Source organism: Lithobates pipiens, unplaced genomic scaffold, assembly GCF_037356315.1.
Source record: "Lithobates pipiens isolate NorthernLeopardFrog02 unplaced genomic scaffold, aLitPip1_a1.2 Scaffold_22, whole genome shotgun sequence".
Taxonomy (NCBI): Eukaryota; Metazoa; Chordata; class Amphibia; order Anura; family Ranidae; genus Lithobates; species Lithobates pipiens.
This window is the reverse complement of record NW_027507784.1, coordinates 318,145,029-318,170,535: the sequence shown is the minus strand read 5'-3', so window position 1 is coordinate 318,170,535 and position 25,507 is coordinate 318,145,029. Positions and strand designations below refer to the sequence as shown.

General features: G+C 45.0%; 1 protein-coding gene across 1 annotated transcript in view; it reads left to right on the top strand.

Moving 5' to 3' along the window:
* The first annotated feature begins 2,863 nt into the window (after window positions 1-2,863).
* ALKBH5 (alkB homolog 5, RNA demethylase) overlaps window positions 2,864-25,507 on the top strand; it is a 30,908-nt gene continuing 8,264 nt past the window's right edge. The window contains exons 1-3 of the mRNA XM_077449445.1: window positions 2,864-3,447; window positions 5,267-5,562; window positions 21,816-21,896. Coding sequence (XP_077305571.1) covers window positions 3,058-3,447; window positions 5,267-5,562; window positions 21,816-21,896 — 767 coding nt within the window. The 5' untranslated portion in view covers window positions 2,864-3,057. The remainder of the gene's footprint in view (window positions 3,448-5,266; window positions 5,563-21,815; window positions 21,897-25,507) is intronic.

Sequence of the window (25,507 nt, the reverse complement as noted above, 5' to 3'; positions counted from 1 at the left end):
ATCAGGCAGATTTGTGTGTTTTTTAAGTGTTCATTTTTTTTTTTTTTTACATAGAAACGGCTGAAAACACTTGATTTAGGCATTTTTAGCATGTTTTTTCTGCTCAAATGCAATTATTAAGTAATAAAAAATAATTTATGAAAAAAAAAAAAATAACTCATAATTCAAAAACCCTAATATTACACTCCCTAATCATAACCCTAATATTGACACCTAACCCTAATATTGAGCCCAAATTCTAATATTAACCCCTAATACTAACCCCTATCCCAAACCTCTAATATTTACCCCAATCCTAATATTAACCTCTAACCCTAATATTGAGCCCTAATCCTAATATTAACCCCCAATACTAACATCTATCCCTAATCCTAATATTAACCCCTAATACTAACATCTATCCCTAATCCTAATATTAACCCCTAATACTAAAATCTATCCCTAATCCCAACCCATAACATTAACTCCATATCCCTAATATTAACCCCAAACCCTAATATTGACCCCTAACCTTTATATTAACTCCTAATCCTAACTCCATTTACCCCTAACCCTGATATTGACCCCAACCCCTAATATTAACCCCTAATCCTAACCCCGATATTTACCCCAATCCTAATATTAACCCCTAACCCTAATATTACCCCTTAATATTACCCCTAATCCTAACCCAATATTGACCCCTAACCCTAATATTAACCCCTAACCCTAATATTGACCCCTAACTCCTAATATTAATCCCTAATCCTAACCTCAATATTTACCTCAATCTTACTATTAATGCCTAGCCCTAATATTGACCCCCTAACCCCTAATTCTAACCCCTAACCCTAGTATTAACCCCTAATCCTAATATTAACCCCTAATTCTAACCCCTATATTATACCGAAACCCTAAAATGAACCCCTAACATTAACTCCTATCTCTAATCCTAATATTAACCCCTAATCTAACCCCAATATGTACCTCTAACCCAAATATTGACGTACCTGTACATCATTTCTTGCAATATAACCTTGCGGCGACGATTGGATAGAGGGGGAGTCAATCAGCATTTTGGCGGACCCGATGTCTGCCCACAATTGCTGACCCAGGGAGGCAGAACAGCGATCTGCCCATGTAAACAAGGCAGACCGCCTTTCTGACAGGTAAGAAGATAGAAATCTTGTGGTCCTGCTAAGCAGGAACACCAATCTCTGTCTTCATCCAGCCAGACCATCCCCCACATAATTAGTAAGCACCTCCTAGGGGTTAACCCTTTGATCGCCCTAGGTGTGAACCCCTTTCTATGCCAGTGTTATTAGTACAGTGACAGTGCATATTTTTGGCATATTTTTAGCAGTAATCGCTGTAACTGGTTCTCAAAAAGTGTCAGATTTGTCCGCCGCAATGTCACAATCCCGCTAAAAAATCACTGATTGCCACCAATACTAGTAAAGAAATAAAAACAAAATAAAAATTCCATACCCCTATATTATCCCTAAACCCTAATATTAACCCCTAACGTTAACTTCTATCGCTAATCCTAACCCTAATATTAACCCCTAATCTAACCCCAATATGTACCCCTAACCCAAATATTGACCCTTAATATTCACCCCAATATTTATTCTCAAAAAAGTTTTAAAAGTGTCCGATTTGTCCGCCGCAATGTCACAATCCCGCTAAAAATCGCTGATTGCCACCATTACCAGTAAAGAAATAAAAATTCCATAAATGTATCCCATAGTTTGTAGATGCGATAACTTTTGCGCAAATCCCAATGCGTATTGGGATTATTTTACCAAAAATATGTAGAAGAATATATACTGGACTAAATTGAGGAAGAAAATGTATTTTTTACATCTTTGCAATTGAAAATGTTTTATAGCAGAAAGTAAAAATATATGTATTTTTTATAAAATTGCCTTTCTTGTTTTTGTTTCAAGAGCAAAAAAAATAAAAATTGCAGAGGTGATCAAATACCACCAAAAGAAAGCTCTATTTGTGGGGAAGAAAGGACATACATTTTGTTTGGGTACAGTGTCGCACGACCGCGCAATTGTCAGTTAAAGCGATGCAGCGCTGTATCGCAAAGAAAAAATGTCCTGGTCAGAAAGGGGGTAAATTCTTCCGGGGCTGAAGTGGTTAAAAAAATATTTACAAAAACAGTCATACAAAGGCCCAAAAATGTGACGCTAAGGAGTGAATGCAGCCTGATGGCCAAAAATAGTATGAATAGATTTTTATCCATCTCCTATTTAAAATAAAACTAAAAGATATATATAGTTTTGGTTTTACATTTTAATAAAGAGGGTTTGGAAGGAGTTCCACTTTAAAGCCCGGTCTGTCACTGTATTAAAGCGTCCCCCGGTAGATTTGGAGTGGAGCTTCCACACATGAGGAGCGCGCGAACATTGTCGGCCACCTTGGTGCACCCCAGAAGCCCCCAGTGCGGCGGCCATCTTTGTACTCCACCCCCTGGGAGACGTTACTCTGGTCACGTCGACACTCTCTCGTGAAGCCTCCAAAACAAAAGGCGCCAGAAGCTCCTAATCCTTAACACAATCTTATCTGACTGTAAAACTCTCGCAGGCCAGCCCCAAAAATATTCCTGAATTGTCTTAGCCGCCATTCCCAAGCGTCTGTTGTTTTAAAAAGCCCTAACATTGGGGTATTATGTAAAACGTCCGTGCAGGCACAGCTATGGCCAGCCCTGGCTTCTGGGGGTCCTACGTGACCTCCTCTTTGCCCCGCCCATTGTTAGGACTGGCAGGACCATGAGCCAATAGCAGAGAGGATCTCCGTAGGCCGTGGCGGGGACACGCACACCGTCTCGGCACGTTTCCCCGCCCACTCTTTTGATTGACCCGCCCGCGGGCCAATGGTAGAGAGGATCCCCTCAGATCGGAGCAGTGACGTCGGCGGGCCTTGGACGGTGCTGGCGCAGTGGTATCCGCTCTCCGGTGTGAGGGGAAGAAAGTAAATGGGAGGACAGTGAGTGAACCGGCGGACATGCCCAGCCCCGGGTGACCGAGCAGTGCCGAGCTTCCCCCTTCCCGACCTCGCAGACCAGTCATGTCGGCCGCCAGCGGCTACAGCGACCTGCGGGAGAAGCTGCAGTCCCGCGAGGTGAGGAAGAGGAAGCAGCCGGCCTCGGACACGGAGGAAGAGGAGGCGGAGCTGGAAGAAGAAGAAGAAGAAGCGGTGGCGGCAGCGGAGGAGGAAGAGGAGGAGGCGCGGAAGGTGCGGAGCGGGGTCCGCCAGGTGCGGCTCTTCTCCCCGGAGGAGTGTGCCGGTATCGAGGCCAAGATAGACGAGGTGGTGGCCCGGGCCGAGAAGGGGCTGTACCGGGATCACACGGTGGACCGGGCGCCGCTCCGCAACAAGTACTTCTTCGGGGAAGGATACACGTACGGGGCCCAGCTACAGAGGAGAGGCCCCGGGCAGGAGCGGCTCTACCCCAAGGTAGGTACCCTCGGGGGTACACGTGACCTGACAGGGGTACTATGATGGGGGAGGGTGGTCTACACCAAGGTAGGTACCCTCGGGGGGAAGCATGTGACCTGACAGGGGTACTATGATTGGGGGTGTCTACCTCCAAGGTAGGTACTCCCGGGCAACATGTGACATGATTGGGGGGTCTACGCCAAGGTAGGTACCCTGGGGGAGCATGTGACCTGACGGGTACTATGATTGGGGCATCTACACCAAGGTAGGTATTCCTGGGGAACACGTGAGCTGACAGGGCTACTATGATCGGGGGGGGGGGGTCTATCCCAAGGTAGGTATTCCTGGGGAACACGTGAGCTGACAGGGCTACTATGATCGGGGGGGGGGGTCTATCCCAAGGTAGGTATTCCTGGGGAACACGTGAGCTGACAGGGCTACTATGATCGGGGGGGGGGTCTATCCCAAGGTAGGTATTCCTGGGGAACACGTGAGCTGACAGGGCTACTATGATTGGGGCCGTCTATCCCAAGGTAGGTACTCCTGGGGAACACATGAGCTGGCAGGGGTACTATGATTGGAAGGTGGGTACCCTCGAAATATGACAATGTGATATGATTGGGGGGTCTACACTAAGGTAGGAGCTCCTGGGGAACACATGACCTGGCAGGGTTACTATGCTGGGGGGGTGGTTACACCAAGGTAGGTACTCCCCGGGAGACACGTGACCTGGCAGGGGTACTATGATTGGGGGGGAGGTCTACTCCAGGGTAGGTACCCTCGGACACATGACAGGATTGGGGGGGGCTACACCAAGGTAGGCTCTCCCCGGGAATCACATGACCTGTGCTATGCTGGGGAGGGGGTGGTTAGACCAAGGTAGGTACTCCCGGGGAACACGTGACTTGACAGGGCTACTTTTATTGGGGGTGTCTACTCCAAGGTAGGTACCCTCGGAACACGTGACATGATCGGGGGGGGGGGTCTACACAAAGGTAGGTGCTCCCGGGGAACACATGACCTGACAGGGATACTATGATCGGGGGGGGGGGGGGGTCTACCTCAAGGTAGGTACTCCTGGAGAACACATGACCTGACAGGGGTACTATGATGGGGGGGGGGGGGGGGTTTCTATGCCAAGGTAGGTACCCCTGGGGAACACGGGTACTATGATTGCATTAAGGTGAAAAACCATGAGACTTAACAATCCCTTTTTTAAGTGGGCTTCTCCATACTGCGAGCCGGTGCCAACTCCTCCAGGCACTGTGATGTACCTGTAGAGAAGGAAGAGGGGCCCCAACTAGAGAACATTTTGCACCTACCTGTGTACTCTGCATAAGGAACCAGAAGCATAGCCCAGGTGGGTACTCTCTCGGACACCGTGCAGGCAGTAATGCGAGAAAATCAAATTTGGTTTCTCTGTACACCAGACAGGGAATGTTAGTTATCCGTCTTTCACAGCGACTGCTGCATTTTATAAGCATTTGTCCCACCAAACAGTTTTTCTTAGTTTTGGGTAGAGAGGGTTGAAGCATTTGAACCCCTCTCAGGTCTTGCTGTTATCTAGGGCCATGTTAAAGACCCTTTCCATTACTTTGTTATTCCCTGTGATGTGGAAGATGGGGGGTACAGGAAAACGAGTTGAAGAAAAAACTACTTTCCCTTTTTTATTTATTTTAAATATAGTTACGTCTTGCAGGTAGTAGGTGATTTGTGAAAGGGGTCTAGAAAGTGTAAGCAGACCTTTCATATTACTGCTCAGCCTGTTTTATTTTGCATTCTTTATGAAAAATACTTCTGGTTATTCATTGATTCTATATTTTTTCTTTACACCAAGGGTGAAGTGGATGATATCCCGGACTGGGTACACGAGCTGGTCATCCGTCGCCTGGTGGAGCACCGCCTCATCCCCGACGGCTTTGTAAACAGCGCTGTTATCAATGACTATCAGCCCGGCGGTTGTATAGTCTCTCACGTGGACCCTATCCACATCTTCGAGCGACCCATCGTCTCCGTGTCCTTCTTCAGCGACTCGGCCTTGTGCTTCGGCTGCAAGTTTCAGTTCAAGCCCATCCGTGTTTCTGAGCCTGTGCTCTTCTTGCCTGTGCGAAGGGGTAGCGTCACCTTGCTCAGGTAACTTAGGGGGGATGATGAGGGTCTGACTGGGGTTCCACAAGTAGTGTGACTTCACAATGTTGTTAATACTTTTGTTTACGGACTTTCTTTAGCTCTGCTGAAAAAGCCAACTTTTCCTGTCTGTGCAAGTGATGCTGAACTTTATAGTTCTTCTGTAATATACTGCACACAACTGGTGTCTCAAAATAGTTTTTCTGTGGATCTGCAGCTTCAACTACAAGCATGGAGGGTGAAGTCGTCTCATTTTATGAAGTTCTTTATCTTCAAAATGTAGTAAAAGCAGCTTAGTAAAAGACTTGATGATAGGGCATGCTGGTGCCTGTAGTCCCATCGGCAACTATAGGGATTGGGGTATAATGGTGTCCATGTAGGAAAGTGAAATCTTTGGTTTCATAATTATCAGCTGCAGCACCTGCAGGGCCCTAATGAGGGAAAACTGCTGGGCCTGCACCTCTTCAGATGTGATTTCCTATTGGAAGGATCCCACAAAACGAAATTTTATTGCAGGGGATGCCTGAAATCTGACTTGTATATTGGGGCAGACTTCCGGTAAAATCGGTGAGCCAATCACGCAAGCAGGAAAAGTTTCTCGTGGGGGGGGGGGGGGGGGGGGGGCGCTTTGTACATATTCTGTATACAGAACAGCTCCACATAGCCATATTGCACTTTCAGAAAATGACAGGGCTGCAGATTGAAAGAGAGAGGTAATTTTTAATAACCTTCAATTGCAATATGACTCGTGTTGCAATTGTATGCGCTGTATTTTTCTTTGCACCCCCCACAAAAGTGGAGTTGCTAATAAACTTGCTATATAAAAGTGTATGAAGGCTTGTCATAAACTCATAGAGCTCCAAATGATCACCGTGAGGCTGCAGAGCTCAGCGGGCATGTGGCCAGTTGTCTTGATGTAAGTACAGCTGTCAGGATTCAGCTTGCAGTCGCACCGGGTACAATTTAACCACTTAAGGACTGGGCTTTTTTTTTTTTTATAATTAGTGTTTACAAGTTGAACAGGTTTTTTTGCTACAAATTTAGAACCCCCGAAATTATTTTTATATATTCTCTATCTATAAAAAAATTTTTTTAAATGCCCTAGAGAATATAACGGCGGTCGTTGCATAACTTTGTAACGCCGTATTTGCAAACGCAAACTTTTTTTTTTTTTTTTTTTTTTTTTGTGAAAGATAATGTTACGCAGAGTAAATTGCTACCCAACCTGTCATGCTTCAAAATTGTGCCCGCTTGTGGAATGGTGACAAATTTTAACACTTAAAAATTTCCATAGGCGAAGTTTAAAAATTTCTACAGGTTACCAGTTTTGAGTTATAGTAGGTCTTTTCCTAGAATTATCGCTCTCTAATGATCGCGGCGATACCTCAAACTGTTTACATATGTGGGCGTGACTTACGTATGTGGTCAGAATGGGGCGCTTTAACAATACGTGTTTTATTTTTTTATTTTTTATTTTTTTTTTTTTGTATCCCTTTTATTCCAATTTCAGGGAATGTAAACATCACTTGTAATAGAAGAAAAAAAAAAAAAGCATGACATGACCTCAAACGCCACTTATATTTTAACCCTATTTTTTAGATCTGAAAACTGTAATTACAGTTGCATTCAAATCTCTTGTGGCATTTGTCCTTTTTTGGGGGCTGCCTTTTACATTTTTTTTTTTTTTTAATAGCTTTTTGAACTTCAGGTATCTCCATAATCATGGAAGAGTAATAGACTGATGCAAGAGATTGATACTTGTGGTTCTCCAACTGCAGCTGGCGCCTGTGAGGTCTCCAGACTGCTGAGCTGCTAAGATAAGTTGGTGTTTACAAGCTAGGATGGCAGGATGTGTCACAGTAAATCCAGGGTAATGCCTTGATGACAGGACACAAGAACACCCCAGGCTGCTTTTCTGTGTGATATAGGTCATTGATTACACACACATCTGACGGGACAAATACCAGGCTAGATGGGTCACACAGCCGCCTTGCTGCCAATTGCAGGATTGTATGGCTAACTGGCTGAGGATTAGTAAATTTGTGTCTTACAGGAGTCTATAGACACAATGATGTGGCATTGGTTCCATAGCGGAATGTACCAATATAACATTCCATATGGAGACTTGACCAATGCTTGCAGCATGAGTGTGTGTTTTCCCTAAAGCCAAATAACCCCACAATCCAGTCATCTTTCTATTTTGATAACATTTTAGCAGTATTTCAACATTGTATGTATGTATGTATGTTACATAGTACATCCTCTATGTATATAGCAATAAAGCTAGTAATTGCATGTGATGCTCACTTCAGGTTTAGATGTTAAATGGACATTGCAGGGAAAAAGTGTAAGTCCTTTACACTGGCCCTCTGCTGCTGATCATGGGGGGGGGGGGGGGTTGCTGTTGGCTTGGTAGGCTTTCATCACTCTGCAGCTCACTTGAGTGTCTGAATATCCCATCGCTTTCTAGTGCAGACCATCTGTGACTCCATTTACTATGAAAACGACCTTTAAGTTCTAGATAGTAGTAGGCTGCATATTTGTAAAACGTGTCATCCCAGAGCAGCCTAAAGGGGTTTTCTTTTTGGCTCCCCAATGAAAGCCTATTTGTTTTGTAAAATATTTGGATCCTATATGATATAGTTCTGTAGAGGATTACTGGCTTCTTAACACTTTCATGACAAGGGTAAAACAAATCCTAACAAAGGCTTGTACACACGGGCTGAATGTCAGGCAATGTTGGCCAGTTCAATAAATACAGCCGGCATACGGCCTGTGTATATGGCAGCCGGCTTCTGTCAGATGAGCATGCTGGAAAACAGCAGCTGAACGGCTCCCAATATGTGCTCTCAGCCGATGGCTGAGAGCACTGACAGGAGTGTTGCGGGGGGGGGGGGGTGCATAGAACATCAGGGAAGGTTGCTGTACTAACGTTGGATTGTTAGTACAGTGACTCCGACCTAAGCTGTTGGGGGGGGGGGGGGGGGGGAATATATCTAATTTTTTACGGTGGATTTGAGGTTTTTCTCCTCCTTCCAGACCAAGATATACTCTGCATATGCTTTGAGTGTAGCCATTTTGTGTGGATGCCTCTTTTTCTTTTAGGGGAAATTCTCTGTCCATGCTTTTCCACCACACATTTCTCTCTGCCCCAAACACACACTGCCATAATCTTCTGGTTCTAAAAGACTGCCACAGGCTTTTGTCAGGAAAGCCTGACTGTGCCCACCTTTTCAGCCCAGCTCTTGCATTCATAGAAGCTGTACTGCTTCTGTGAGTAAGAAACAGTCTATGGTTGGAGAAGGGTTCAGTTGATTGATATGTCTGCCCCCCTTCATAAAAGCTGGAAGTAGTGCTTCTATGAATGGAGCAGCTGGGTGGAAATAGGCACTCTTGCTATGAGCCTATGATAGGCCTTTATTTCTATTAACACCACTACACCAGAAGATTGCGGGGATTGGGTGGGCACAGAGGAGGACTTCACCTAAAAGAAATGCAGTTGGCACAAGGGACACATCCTAATGACTGCAAGTTATGTCCCTTGTGCTGATTTTGTGTTTATGTTGCTGCACTTTGGTCTTTCAGTTAGACCCCTTTCACACTGAAGGCTCTTTACAGACGTTTTGGCGCTAAAAAATAGCACCCGTAAAACTCCTCTCATGCCTTCCCAGTGTGAAAAAATGTCCTGCAAGCAGCATCTTTGGAGCGGTGCATACACTACTTCTAAACCCTCCTTGCTATTGACATCTATAAGCAGCGCTGCCAAAGTGATTCGGCAGTGGCACTTTTAACCCTTTGGGGTTAAAAGTGCCCCGTTCCTGCCCATGCAGCGCTGCTGAAACTGGCACTTTACCGCTAGTCCTGGGCGGTCTTCAGTGTGAAAGGGGTCTTACAGAAGGGGGTTTTTAGGGAGCTGTATTGGTTTATAGCTGCTTTTTTGAATTTTTTTTTTTTTTTTCCCCATCTTATGTTTCCAAATGAGAGCTGAACGTCTGCAATCATATGACCGAGGTCTGATGGGTTACTTGTTTTGAAATCTGATAACTTCAACAGGCTGTTTTTTGTGTGTGTGCAGAACAACTGAATGTATGTGCTTTGCCAAGAGATTAATATCATTTAGAAATGGTGAATACCTTGCTACATTGACTGACTTTTTTTTTTTTTTTGTCTACATGAGGTTTGTATGTTCTCCCTGTGTTTGTCTAAGATTCCCCATGATCCAGTAACATACTGCATATTAAAGACTAATTCCAGCCAAAGCCTTTTTTGAATAGTACAGAAGAGATCAAAGTGGTTCTAAAGGCTTTCTACCTTCTTGCATTCAGCGTGCAGCCCCCACCCCCCCCCCCCCCCCCTATACTTGCCTGATCCCAATCAGTGATGTGCACAAGAGCAGAAGCTCTCCTGGGTCTCTCCCTTCCTTTATTGGCTCAATTTTTCTAGAGGTGAGCTTAGTGTAGAGTTTCATTACACTTAAGGTTTATTAAAATTGTCCAAGTGCTGAGTAAAGGCAACTTTTTTTTTTTGAGGGAAAGTGCCTCCCCCTTTGCAGGGCTGTGATGGCAGTTCTCTATTTGACAGCATCTAAAAGGCCATATAGTAGTTGGCTTTTGATTCCAGATCAGTCCCGACCGTACTTGCCATCACAGCCCTGACAAAGGGGGAGGCCCCCTCCCCCAAAAAAAAAAATGTCTATACAGAGCATACCTCTACACACATCTTAGTTTATAGGAAGGTGGTACTGAGAGCATATCGAGGTGGCTACTGCAGATCTTGCCTTCTGAGAATACTAGCTGTAAGACCCCTTTCACACCAGGGCATTTTGCAGGTGCTATAGCGTTAGAAATAGTGCCTGCAATCCGTCCTAAAGAAGCTGCACCATTGTGTGTAGTGTGAAAGCCCGAGGGCGCTGGCAGAACGTCAGAAAAAAGTCCTGCCAGCCTTCTGTGGAGTGGTGTGTTTACCGCTCCTCCACCACTGCTCCCCATTGAAATCAATGGGGCAGCACTGTAATACCACCGGCAAAACGCAGCTATTGCCTGCGGTTTTACCCCTTTCTGCGCTGCAAATCTGGCGGTAAAACGCAGCTAAAAATAGTGGCGTTTTACCGCCGACGCAATGGGCGGTGTGGTGTGAAAGGGGTATCATGCTGATGTAATTTTTTATTTTTATTTTTTGTTTTTTTAAAACCTTGTGCATGAACAGATGTTGAGATCAGGAACTCCAGGCAGGTATAAAAGACAAATGAATGCAGCTTTGTGTTCACTAATATATTGTGTGTTTTTAATGCAAGCAGTAGAAGTACTTGAGTTTGACTTGATATCGGCCTTTTGCAGCTCCGACTGGCCTAGAGAAGCAGCGCAAGGATTCCGTCATTTGTGCTGCTGTGATAGTGTTACTAAACCCAGGAACCTGCGTTCATTATATCTGGTCTCCCACAGTAAATATGAACTACTAAATAACTTTTTCCATCAGCAGTATATAGCAGTCTTGTGACTTCTATCAGTGCCTGCTTAAAGGGATTGTAAAGGTTTGCGTTTTTTCACCTTAATGCATCCTATGCATTAAGGTGAAAAAACATCTGGCAATACCACCCCCCCTTTACCTGAGCCCGTTCACCTGCTGCGCTCGCCCCCGATGTCCTCTTTGCCGTTCAGCCTGCCCATTGATTGGCTAGAGTGGATGGATTGAAAGCAGCACAGCCATTGGCTCGTGCTGCTGTCAATCACATCCAATGATGTGGTGTGCCGGGGCCGAGTAATAGTTAGCAGCTATAGCCGCCGGCTGTATCACGGATGCACGCCTGCAAGAACTAACCACCATGTGAGAGAGCTCACATGAAGGTGGTTGGTTCTTGTGGGGAGGAGCTGAGACGGCTGACGAGGGACCTCAGAAGACCAGGTTTGGGGTCATTCTCTGCAAAACGAGCTGCACAGTGGAGGTAAGTATAACATGTCGTTTGTTATTTGAAAAAAAAAAAAGTCTTTACAACACCCTTTTTAAAGCTTGTATGAGTTTTCTTTGTCCTCTGACTGTCTTATGAGGCTCCAGGACCCCTGACCCCCTGTCTGGACAGTACTGGATTCACAGATTGTTAGAATGCAGTGACTGATACTGAAGCTGCTGGTATTTTTAGGAATTTGACAATGGAATCTCTGTATTTCACTTGATTACAAGTATTTTTGGCTTTCTGCATTTCCTAGTGCTGGCTTCCATTTTAAAAGTGAACGCCATGCTGCCATGTGATATTGGGATGCAATTAGTCATGTCGCTTCCTTCATTTTATTCACAAGGGCTGTGCGTATGAAGTGAAGCATCCCGAAGGTCTAATTTAGCTTTCGCTGTGTTGCTCCAGCTGTCAGTATCCTTGCTCTTTCCAGAAAGTCGTACACTTGAGGTCGGCACAGTTAAGTGTCGGCCTCTTGGCATGAGGGGGGGGGGGGGGGCAGTAAGTTGTTGGGCTTAATTGAAACGGCTATTGAGAACTGTTACCTTTCAGTATCGGGTTCTTGAATTATAGATTTTATGAACTTCCAGGATAATGGGGATAGCTAAAGTTCTAACCAAACTTTTGGTTGATCAGCGATGTCAGAGATCCTGGCGCACAGGAGCTGTGCATACTTACAGCCTACAGAAGACCATAGGTAGGCAGGTTGGTTCAGCTTATTCCAGAAGACATGCGGTGTCTCATGCAACGTCTCTCCTGCAACAACGTTCCCACCTGCTCCCAATGTGCTTGTGTGGGGTGTTTTTTATTTTTTCTTCTTTAGTGCAGTCCAGGGAACGTGATCCGTGTGCCAGGTGCACACAGCCAACATATCCTGCCAAATGCTCATTTTAAACAAAGCAGTTGATTCACGCGCTGTTACTTCCTGCAAATGTTTATTTCCAGGTCCTTCCAAACGTTTTTTTTTTATACAAGACATCAGGTGTACGTAGTCTGTTGTGACTGTGTGGTAGTTTGTTTTGACAGCATTTGTCAGCCTTTTGAGCCTGTGCGCTCAATATATTGACTTCATTGTCATTACTGCCTTCTTTGTGCTGTTCTGACAGATCTGATGACTGATCACTGTGGGGTTCTGTTGAATAACCTTATTAGCATTTTATGTAATCCACTTGAACAGGACATAGTAATTAGCTTTTAAGCCTCAGATTATATTTGTATTACCCGGTGGAACCTGAAGGCAACCGGACAAGCCACTTCCAGACGGCTATAAAATTTTTGTTGTGACCCAACTCTCCTTGGTTGTAAGTTGCTCTATTTTTAGAAAGTTTTTCTGGGAATTTTTTTTGTGTTTTTCCCATTTTTAGGATTTTTTAAAATTTATTTTTTGGCAATCCTGAAAGGATAGTAAAGGGCATCCACGTTTTAAAGAGAAAATTGCAGTTGTCTTTTATAAAAAATGTTTTATTTTTATGGTAGGGTGTGTTGCTGCATCATACATTCCTGTCCATTTTTGCATATCTGTGCATAACACCTTCTTGGTATTGATGCCAGTTAAACTGATGAGCCTTTTTTTTTTTTTTTTTTTTCTTCTTTGTAGTGTACAAATAACCCCGTGAGTGTTGTATTCAGATCGCTTTTCAGAGAGTATTTGACAGACGGGGGGTTGTTTGTTTCTTTATTAACACCCCCCCTTAAATGCCAGACAAGCACATGCATTGTTTGCAGTTACAGCGTAGCCCGATTCAACTGAATGGGTCACGTTCAGATAGTGGTACCTGCCAAGTGCGACGAGGTATAATTCCTGCTTTGGCCATGAAGCAAAGCGTTGTGACAGGGAGTTAAAGGGTGGTTAAAAACGCAGCTTGACCCCCCAGCTGCAGGTTTAAACAAGCTCTAAAAGAAAATGACCTGTATCACAAGTGGTAGATCAAATACTGGTTGTACAGATTGTGCCATGTGTGGTAAGCTAAAAGTCAACCTGTGCATCGTCCATTTTGGGTAAAGCCACTTTTTTTTTTTTTTTTTTTCTCTTTCCTTTCTATGCATGACTATTAAACAAAAAACAAAAAGCCTGTGTGCAGCCGCCGCGGTCCCCTCCTGATCCAGTGATTTTGTACTAGAGCCTCGGCTGTCTGGGATTCTCCCTCCTGATTGGCTAAGACACAAACGGCTGTCCAAATCGGTGAGCCAATGAGGAGAGAAGGCTGGGCCGAGCCACAGCACTGGCTTGGCTCGGGTGCCCTCATACCAAGCAGTGGCAGGAGGGAGCGTCCGGGAGCTCTGGTGGGGGACCCAAGAAGAGGAGCATCCAGGCTGCTTTGTGCAAAACCACTGCACAGAGCAAGTAAGTATAACATGTTTTCTTTTTTAAACCAAAAAAAACTAGACTTTAACCACTTTCAGACCGGACCATTTTGCTGGTAAATGACCAGAGGTCTTTTTACACTTTGGCACTGCGCTGCTTTAACTGGTAATTGCGCGGTCATGCAATGTTGTACCCAAACAAAATTTGCGTCCTTTTCTTCCCACAAATAGAGCTTTCTTTTGATGGTATTTGATTGCCTCTGCGATTTTTATTTTTTGCGATATAAACGTAAAAAGACCGCAAATTTTGAAAAAAAATGATATTTTCTACTTTTTGTTATTAGAAAAATCCAATAAACTCAATTTTAGTCATACATTTAGGCCAAAATGTATTCAGCCACATGTCTTTGGTAAAAAAAAAGTCAATAATTGTATATTTATTGGTTTGCGCAAAAGTTGTCACATCTACAAACTAAGGTACGTTTTCTGCAATTTACGCAGCTTTTAGTTTACGACTGCCTATCTCATTTCTTGAGGTGCTAAAATGGCAGGGCAGTACAAAACCCCCCCAAATGACCCCATTTTGGAAAGTAGACCCCCTAAGGAAATTGATAAGAGGCATGTTGAGCCCATTGAATATTTTATTTTTTTGCCTTAAGCGATTGAATAATGACAAAAAAAAAAATTTTTTTTTTTTTTTTACACAAAGTTGTCACTAAATGATATATTGCTCACACATGCTATGGGCGTATGTGAAATAACACCCCAAAATAAATTCTGCTGCTTCTCCTGAGTACGGGGATACCACATATGTGGGACTTTTTGGGAGCCTAGCCGCGTACGGGGCCCCGAAAACCAAGCACCGCCTTCAGGCTTTCTAAGGGCGTTACAGTTTTGAAGGCCATAAAATGCCAAGATGGCACAAACCCCCCCAAATGACCCCATTTTGGAAAGTAGACACCCCTAAATTTAGGGGTACACTAGTGAGACTAGGTAATAAATGGCGGGTGCCCTGAAACTATAAAAAAATAACTAACCAACCAGCGTCACCTGTAACAGTTATATGGTGATCACTGGTGAAAGGGTTAACTAGGGGGCAATCAGGGGGCTTTATGCGGTAGTATATGGGGGTCCCTGGCGCTATAAAAAGCTGCGGCGAACCTAAATACCTACCTGCCTAACTAGCGTCACCTGTGACACTAATACAGCGATCAGAAAAACGATCGCTTATTAGGCTGGGTTCACACTGGAGCGATGCGGGAACGCCACGAATGCGCGGCGGGTTCCCGCATCGCATGCCTCCCGGCGGCAGTTCACACTGCCCTATGCGAACTGCTGGGAGTGTCAGTGAAATGTTACTGACACCCCCAGATCAGTTCGCATATCGCAGTGCGATCTGCAAACTCGGATCGCATGGTGTGAACACCCATGCGATCCGATTCTGCTGCGGGCCAAAAAAAGGGTCCCGTGCGAATTTGCGGCGGGTGTGGCGGGTGCGGCGAATGGCTGAACTCGAATCGCACAGAGATCGGATGTGATTTGCACTGCAGTGCGGTGCGAATCACATCCGTTCTCATAAACCGCTGCAATGTGAACCCAGCCTTAGTGACACTGGCGACGGGGGGTGATCACGGGGTTAAACCTTTATTGGGGGGGTTAGGGGGGTACCTTAGAACTAAAGGGGGCTAACCCTAACTGCCCTAACAGTTATTAGTCACAAATGACACCCGCCGGGTGATCAGGGGGTTAAACCTTTATTAGGTAATAAATGGCGGGTGCCCTGAAACTATAAAAAATAACTAACCAACCAGCGTCACCTGTAACAGTTATATGGTGATCACTGGTGAAAGGGTTAACTAGGGGGCAATCAGGGGGCTTTATGCGGTAGTATATGGGGGTCCCCGGCGCTATAAAAAGCTGCGGCGAACCTAAATACCTACCTGCCTAACTAGCGTCACCTGTGACACTAATACGGCGATCAGAAAAATGATCGCTTATTAGGCTGGGTTCACACTGGAGCGATGCGGAAACGCCGCAAATCCGCGGCGGGTTCCCGCATCGCATGCCTCCCGGCGGCAGTTCACACTGCCCTATGCGAACTGCTGGGAGTGTCAGTGAAATGTTACTGACACCCCCAGATCAGTTCGCATATCGCAGTGCGATCTGCAAACTCGGATCGCATGGTGTGAACACCCATGCGATCCGATTCTGCTGCGAGCCAAAAAAAGGGTCCCGTGCGAATTTGCGGTGGGTGCGGCGGGTGCGGCGGGTGCGGCGAATGGCTGAACTCGAATCGCACAGAGATCGGATGTGATTTGCACTGCAGTGCGGTGCGAATCACATTCGTTCTCATAAACCGCTGCAATGTGAACCCAGCCTTAGTGACACTGGCGACGGGGGGTGATCACGGGGTTAAACCTTTATTGGGGGGGTTAGGGGGGTACATTAGAACTAAAGGGGGCTAACTCTAACTGCCCTAACAGTTATTACAGTCACAAATGACACCAATGCAAAAAAAAAAAAAAAAAATGACATTGGTGTCACTGTGACTGGGGGGCAGGGGTAATTGGGGGGGTGATCGGGGGGTAAAGGGGGGGTGTGAGTGTGCCTGGCATGTTCTACTGTGTGTGTAGAGTGTTGGTGCAACTCACCGATCCGCTCTCCTCCGTGTCGGAACGAAAAATACCGACACGGAGGAGAGAATACATCACTTCCTCTCCTGTGTTTACATTACAGGAGAGGAAGTGATGTCACGGGGGATTCCTATTCGTCGGGAGCGATCGCGAGGGGGTGGCCATGAACGAATGGCCGTCCCCTCGTCCGGGATCGCTCCCGCACGAATACCGACCGCCGCAGGCACCGGGCGGGGGCCCGATCGGGCCCCCGACCCGCGGGAGGCAAGGGACGTACATGTACGCCAATATGCCTGCCCGTGCCATGCTATCGACGTACATCGTCGTGCGGCGGTCGGCAACTGGTTAATATCACTTTAAGTCTCAAGGCTTGTTGTACTGAAACCCTTTAGCATCAGAAATTGGCACTTTGTGTGTTTTCAGATTTACACCGCTCTGAATGACGCTCACAATAAAGCCCTGTCTGGCAGAGCAGAGACATTATTTTTCTCTGTAGTTTAGCAGAACTTAGTCCCCCAAACCCCCACAAGCCTTTGACTAGACAGTGAAAGGAGAGGCAAAACTGTTTTTGATCTTATTTGTCACTCTGCTCTCTCCTCCTGTCAGTGTGGTTCTTGCATTGCAACATGGCTTCTCTTCGGCAGTTAACTGTACAGCAAACTGGCTTCCTTGTGTTGGTGAGCGGCTGCTGCAGAGAGGATGGAGTGCTGACGGCAGAAAGGCTATGTTATTGTCACAGCTCCTGCAACTCTCAGCTGTCATTGGGCTTTTCTTGACACAGTACCTGTAGCTGTGAAATCACATGACCCGGGCTCATTATCTGTCTTCTTCTTCTTTTTTTTTTTTTTTTTTTTTTTTTCCCTATTGACTTATGACAGCAATGTGTATATATTGTTTCCCCCCTAAAGCTGTCTGTAGTCGCACTGTTAATGATTTCATACTTGGCGTCCATTTGTGCGGATGAGCAATTTTTGCTTCTAGCAAGGAGGCAGTCACTGGGGGCAATGGGGCAGCAGTTCACTACCACTGAGACAGGGGAGCCGATCTGACATTCTACCAGGACATTGGATAGGATGTAGAGGTGCTGCTCCATTCCCTCCACATTCCATGGACTTTACACCCCTGTAGTTCTATCGGTGGGGAACATTAAAGGATGTGGTGTACCATAGGAAACGACCTACACTGACTGTACTTCAGGAAGAAATTGAAACATCATGCGGAGCAATTCCCATGTACACTCTAGTCCACGGTTTCCTCACCTCTAGTCCTCTAAAGCAGCGTTCCACCCGTTTTTAATAAGCTAGAAAAAAAAACTCAGCAGCTACAAAAAGCGTAGCTGCTGACTTTTAATAAAACTCTTACCTGCCCCACAGTCCAGTGATGTGGCTACCTGGAGGCTAGCGCCTCTCCTCGGCGCTGTCATGGTAACTGGGCACCCATCCATGACAGCTTACGGCTTCACGGCCGGGCGCGCACTGCGCTCTCCTATTGGCCAGCCGATCTTCTGGGACCTGAGTGGTGTCCCAGAAGATTGCAGGGAGGGGCTACCTAGGCTGAGAGGAGGTGTCGCCTAGGTGGCCAAAGATAGGAAGACAGGAAGTCTCACAAAAAAGGGTACACCTTTGACATGCCAAATGTCAGGGTGCGAGGAGTGCTTTAAAGCGGAAGTTCAACTTTTTGGGTGGAACTCCGCTTTAAGGCACCACGACAGGTCATGTTTTCAGGATTTTCCTATGAGGAAACGGTTGTGGTAATTACTAAGGCAGTGAAACTGATCGAATCACCTGTGAAAAATAATGGAAAGCCTGAAAACGGGACCTGTTGGGACGCCTTGAGTTGAGAAATGCTGGTCTAGTCAATGTTGTTCATGTAGTAGTTTGGGAATGAAGTGTCTGGATGCTAATGGTGACCATTTTGAACACCTAATGTGATTGCTTAACTCAAACATAATGTACAGTAGTTTATATAAAGCTAGTCATTTTTTTTTTTTTTTTTGCATATGTTAAAGTGTGTAAATTTTTTGGGCCCTCTGTATGTGTGAGGGATAGAGATAAAAGATAAGACTTTTTTTTTATGTTTTTGTTCTTTATGTTGACTTTATCAACATCCATGTCCAGAGCGTGATTTCTTGTTTACACTTTGAATGCATGTGCGTGATTTCTGTCACATATTAAGGTTAAGCTGACGGGGACTTTGAGTGACCCGGGCAGGTTTTCCAATTTTGGAAACACTCCTGCTTGCCCTTGCAGTAATCCATATTAGGAAAGTGTAGGCTGTGAAACAGGATCTCGTATCTTGTGCTGCAGGAGCAAGGAATAAACGTGTACTTTCTCTGCCAGTAGTGCCTGTTACTGCTTGATGCAATATTGCTAGTGAATGATTGCTTTTAAAATCCCCACGCTATCTATACCTTGGACCTGTTTTTCACACGGGCTTCAGCTTTTATAGGGGCCGTCTGAGCAGCAAGCTTTGACAAAGCGTTTGCAGGGCTTTCTGCTAGCCTTGAAAGCACCATTCAACTCCAGTTTGTAAATGTTGAACACAGATCCTAGTGGGAGTGCCGATTGACACTTTAACCTCCTTGGCAGTATGAATGTCAGATTTTTGCGACTCAAAGCGGTACAATTATTTTGCATAGAAATTTGCGTTTTTTTTTTTTTTTTTTTTTTTTATTGTGGGCCTGTAATTGTTGGCAATAACACACTTAAATCTGTCAAACAAGAGTCTATTAGATATCCTGGGTATGATGAAGTTTGAAACACAATCATAAAATATAATTCTAAAATAATTGTAATAAAATGAATTTACCCACGATTCACTATCGCTCAATTCTGCAAGTGTTCTAATTTACTATCACTGTTTTCTAGCTGGTCTAAAACCACTTTTGATGTAAAGGAACACTTTTTGGTTGCTATGGATAATCTCCAGTTTCTAGCCAAAAATAAGTGTATATCGTATAAAACTAGAGGTTGACCGATATATCGGCTGATATTTGCAGTTTTTTTTTTTTAATTGGCATCGGCCGATTGTGCTGATAAAAAGGCCAATTATACCTTCAGAGCGACTTGCGAATGACTTCTGTAATAGAAGTCAATGCAAGTTGCCTGAGTCTTCAGTGAAGGGACTTGTTTCCTCTCTGGGCAGTCTGCCAAGAAAAGACCAATGAGATACAATGTTTACACTTATGAATGAACTCAACTCAGTGTGTAGGAATTCTCAGTTTAATCATTTAAAGACTAAATCTTTTGTGACACTTGTTGCTTACAAGTAAAAATCCTGTATTTTCTGCTAGAAAATCACTTGGAACCCGCAAAAATTATATATATTTATTACACACAGAGACCCTAGGGAATAAAATAGCGGTTGCAATATTTTGTCACACGGTGTATATGCGCAGCGGTCTTTTTATTTATTTTTATTTTTTTTAAATCAAAGTTAGTGTTTGTTTTTTTTTTCGTCCAAAAGTTTTGATTACCTGTTTTTGTATAATATTTAGATTAAAAAACAAACAAAAGTGAACTGGTTGGAGTTTTGTTTAATAAATGTTTTAATTGTAAGAATTTTTCTTTATTACTTAAAGCGGGAGTCCACCGGGACTCCGCTTTTTTTTTTTTTTTTTTTTTTTTTATTTTTTTTTTTTAAAGCCAGCAGCTACAAATACTGCAGCTGCTGACTTTTAAAATAGTGACACTTACCTGTCCAGCGCGCCCGCGATGTCGGCACCCGAAGCCGATCGCTAGGTCGTCTGTCGGGTGCTGCCGCCGCCATCTTGGGTATGGGAATCAGGAAATGGAGCCTTTCGGCTTCATTTCCTGGTTCCCTACTGCGCATGCGCGAGCCACGCGGCGCAATCCGGACGGTCCCCGCTGCCTCTGGGAACTGTTTCCCAGCAGGCAGCGGGGCAGTTGCGGAAAGGGGCGTAATCTACGCCCCTTTCCGCAGACAGCTATCCCGGAAGTGGGTGCAGTTACCTGGATTATCCAGGTAACTGCACCCCCCCTCCCCCCTGAAAGGTGCCAATTGTGGCGCCGGAGGGGGGGGGATTCCGATGAGCGGAGGTCCATTTTAGGGTGGACCTCCGCTTTAAGGCTGCTTGCCCACTGGAGTGGGCAGGTGTTGATGGTAAAACGCTGCTAGCTTTAGCAGTGCTTTACTGTCATTTTAGCAGTGCTATTTGGCTGCAAGTGGGGCACTTGTAACCCAGCTAGCGGCCGAGGAAGAGGTTAAATGCACCCGTGAAGTGCCGCTGCCAAATTGCATGCGCTATGGCAGTGGTGCCGATTCATTTCAATGGGCAGGAGTGGTGGAGGAGCGGTATACACCACTCCAAACGTGCTGCTTGCAGGACCTCAGTGTGAAAGCACTCGGGCTTCCACACAGACTGCAGGGGAGTCATTATGCAGGCGCTTTACAGGTGCTGTTAGCCCAAAAGAGCCTGAAAAATGCCCCAGTGTGAAAGGTATCTGTTAGATTTTATGAGATGAAGGGGGGGGGGGATTAAAAATGGGCCCCAAAAAATCGGTATCGTATATATCGGCCATCGGCTGCCACGATTTCTAAATAACGGCCGAAGAAAAACCCATATCGGTCGACCTCTATATAAAACTGCATGCAGGGCACTGGACAAAGCATTGGGGACAAAAGGGATGTGAAATTTCATACAGTAATGTGATCTGTAAGATTACAGTGTACTGTATGTATTATAATATTTCACTTTTTTTGAGCTTGCCGCCGGGCTCGGCCCTCGTGTGCCGCGACAGAGGCATCGGGCGGAGGACAGAGCCCACAGAGCTGGAGGGGAAACCGCCAGGGAGGTTAAGCAAGCTGCTAGCAGGCTTCAGCACGTCTTAATTTCTGGCTCCGATTGCAACCTCCTGAATCTGACTGAAAATGGGGGGTGAGCATCTGTGGGGGGGGATGCAAACATGCAAAACTTCCCCCTTCTTTTTTTTTTTTTTTCCCCATTCTCAGTCTTCCCAACAGATGTGGTGTGCGTGTTAATCTTTTTATTGGGATTTATAAAGAGATGTAACTTGGTTCAAACTGCCCCCACGGGCAGGTCCACACTCAGAGGCCCACAGTGTAGAGCAAACGTAAAGGAGGGGGGGGGGGGGAGACATCACACAACCAAGTAAAATTAGTTCTGCGTGTTTTTACTTTGACTTTTTTTTAGATCGTAAGCTCCAAGGAGCAGGGCCTTTGTTTCTTTTATTGAATCGTATTGGAAGTGCACTGTGACTCAATGTAATAGTGCTGTGCAAACTGGAGATCACATTTATCTAGAAGTCCTATATTTTTATTCTAATAATCAGAAGAGAGCAATATGATTACTAAATAAGACAAGCCTTTTAAGATTGTTTTGTTTTTTCTTGCAGTGGGTATGCAGCAGATGAAATCACACACTGCATTAGACCTCAGGACATAAAGGAGAGACGTGCTGTGGTAATACTTAGAAAGTAAGTTGAACACTTTTTTTTTTTTTTTTTTTTTTTTTATTTCAACCACAAAAGGCGTGTCCAGATTCTCACAACAACCATATGCACTCATTGACATATACATTGAGATAATTGCACAGTTGTCTGTCATATTTTTAGTTTAAAGCCAATTTACTGCTACAACCTAATGAAAGTCACACATGAGCTTATAAACGCAGCTTCGTTTTAAACCAAAACAATATGTCTTCGTGTAGTGGAACAAATTATGAGGCTTGCTGTTGGGAAAAGCCGCCTTTACTTCTTGATGTGTTCCAAGCAGTTCGGATTCCCCCTAGGCAAATAGTCACATTCCTTTTTGGTTGTGTAGGAGAAACTAACTACACTGTGGTTGGCTTCACCCTGCGTTCTCCTCCCTCCACTGTTAGTCAGCTGTCTTTTCCTGTGTTTTGTACTTTATTTATTTTTTTTTTTTTTTGGAGTCTATCGCACCCAACACTGCAGATACTGACTTTTCTTCTCAAATCTGTATCCTCATTTAGCACTATGTTTTGGGGGTCCCCTGACTATAAAAGACGCTACTTTCAGAAGGACAGATGGCATGTGCAGACACTTGGCAGCAGAATTCTTATTTAGTGGTGAAGGATAAAAATGCTGTCAAGTTATGTGCCTAAGACCCCATGTGTGTGTTACTACCTACCTATCCTCATGTGTCTGTGTATCTGTCTGACATTGGGACAGGAGGGAACAGGGAGCAATACGTTGTCAAATTGTTTAACCCTTATTTGTTCTACTGTGCATATGGTAAATTTTCTCCTTTCATGGTAAAGGCTGCAGTAAAGCCTAAATTAATAAAATCTTGGTTGCTCCATTAGGACTGATGCGTGCAATCAACATAAACAGAGTACTTTGACTTTGTCTATAGCAGCATCATCCTCCTGAGCCTTCCCAGTTCTATTGTATTAAATGGTAGGCAAGGTTAAGAAAAGACACAAGTCTAACCTATGCGTGTGATTTTATGTCAGTATTGCATTGTATATCCCTGTATGTTGTGGTCCAGATGCTTATCTAATCCGTTTTTTTATTTTTTTTTTTTTATTTTTTTTTTTTTATCGATGCTCCCCGCTGAAACCACTGCCTGTGGAAGAGAATTCCACATCCTATCTGCTTTTACAGTAAATAACCCTCTGCCCAGTTTAAGATTAAACTGCTTTTCTTATTTAAGTGAATGGCCGCGTATCATTAAATACCCTTTCACAGAAAACGTTTTATCCCTATTGTGTGGTCACCAGTACGGTATTTGTAAATTGAAATCATATCTCCTCTCAAGCGTCTCTTCTCCAGAGAATAAGTTCAGTGCTCGCAACCTTTCCTCATAACTGAGGTCCTCCAGGCCCTTTTATTAGTTTTGTTGCCCTTCTCTGGACTCTCTCCAGCACGGTCTTCCTGAGTACTGGTGCCCAGAACTGGACAGCATACTCCAGGTGCGACAGGACCAGCGTCTTGTAGAGTGGGAAAATTATAATTTTATCTCCTGGAGTTGATCCCCTTTTTAATGCATGTCAACATTCTGTTCGCTTGCAGCAGCTTGGCATTGAATGCCATTGCTGAGCCTATCATCTACTAGGACCCCCAGGCCCTTTTTCCATCCTAGATTTCCCCCAGAGGTACCACCACCCCCTGAGTAGATTGCATTCATATTTTTGCCACCCAAATGGGGGGGGGGGTTTATAATATTTTTTACCTGCTATGTGCAGTGGTTTTGCACCACCTCCATAGCAAACAGCACTTGTGCAGGCGTGCTCCCAAGCTGGGCTGCGTGAGTGTATATGTATGTATGTGTATGTATATATATATACATACATACATACATACATACATACATACATACATACATACATACATACATACATACATACATACATACATACATACAGTGGCTTGGTCCTGCTATTGAAAGGGGGGTTGTTTGGTTTTTGTTTAATGCATTTAAGGTTAAACTTTGTGTAGAACCACTTTTTTGTGTGTGTTTTTTGTTTTTTTTCCTTCGTGCATAGTGCATGAAGGTGAAAAGTCTGACAGCAGTGGGAGCCAGAGCTGGATACAATCAAACTCAGGCAAGGGTTTTGCAGGGTCAGCTCTGCTGTCTTTGGATGGAGCAGAGCTTGGGACTGAGCCCACGTGGACAATATCCTAAAGATATGCAAGTTTGTGTACATGCGTACACTGACAAGCACTACAGCCTGCACTAAGCCCGCCCACGTTTCTGGAAATTCTATAAAGGATATTGGGCATCCTGTTGGCAGTGATGCCGGGAGAGGGGGACCAAATTCCTCTCCCAGCACACCATCCGGGTCAGGAGTGCACGTGGCAAACATCTGGTGCTGCAAGGAAAAAACGATGCCATCCCCTGGAAGGGAGGCTTCCCCTTCAGCAGCAAGGCACTATAGCTATAAATCCAGTTAGTATAATGTAAGTGAAGTATTATGTGGAATCTTCAGATCTGCATGGAGCGAGCCGCACAGAGGTCAAGACAACCTACAGAGGGAATAGGGAAGGCTATCTCGCAACAAGAGTATCTCTACCCTTGCGGGATCCAAGGGTCGGTTCTGCCAGCTGTAGCAGTGCTAAGTTGTAGACTGGACAATATGTGCCCTGGGTTGGTCATAGTCCATCCGGGGTGCCCATATAATGTTGAATTCACGTACCCCTGCAGGTCACTATCCAGTGCTCTGCCAGTTGAATGTCATTCACCTTGCTAATCCATTCCTCCCTTGTAGAAATTTGGGCTGTTTCCAGTAAATCCAGTAAGTGTCTGGCCATATCCAACAAATGTGGCAGTGCACTTTTCTTATATCAACTAATTGGGCTCTGAGGGACATGGAGTAAGTGGACCAGGATAGAGGGATATCCAGGCGTAGGATTATCTTTGTTTTTGGGATTTAATGTCTTCCCAATAGGGCTTGATCAGGAGGCACTCCCACCATATGTAGAAGTGTGCCCCGGTGTCCACACTCTCCCCAGCATAGGTCCAATACAGAAGGGCCAGGTTCAGGATTGGGATAGTCCAGGCCCAGACGGAAAGAACGTGGACCGTCGGTGTAAGACAGCCCCCTGTGTTCCCTTGACAGCCACAGTGCCTACATCAGGTTCCTCCCTGCCAAACATGCTATGTTTGACCCATAGCTTGGAATGAGTGTGGAAGCGCCAATTGAGGATCCTCTGAAGAGTGATATCCCTATAATACTTTTGTATGTCCCAGACTCATAATCCACCTACCCGAACTCTTTAGCGCACTCAAAGCTATTCTGGGTTTTTGCACGTTCCAAACAAACCCAGACAGCATGCTAGAGATCAGGGTAAAGAAGTCTCTGGCCAGGGGTATTGGTATTTTCTGTAGGAAGAAGAGTATGCGTGGCACAATGTTAATTTTTATGTTTGTTCGACCTAGCCACGTAAAGGCAGTCCTGGTCCATTGTGAAAGGTCTCTTGACCGGGGGGGGGGGGGGGGGGTAGTTTAAAGGGTATCAAAACGGTCTGTTAGCTGTATGCTTAAATATTTAAGAGGACCTGGTAAAGGGGGGAAAAGCGGCCTGCAAGCTACTTGCCAAAGAGGGGGTCAGTTGAGTGGGTAG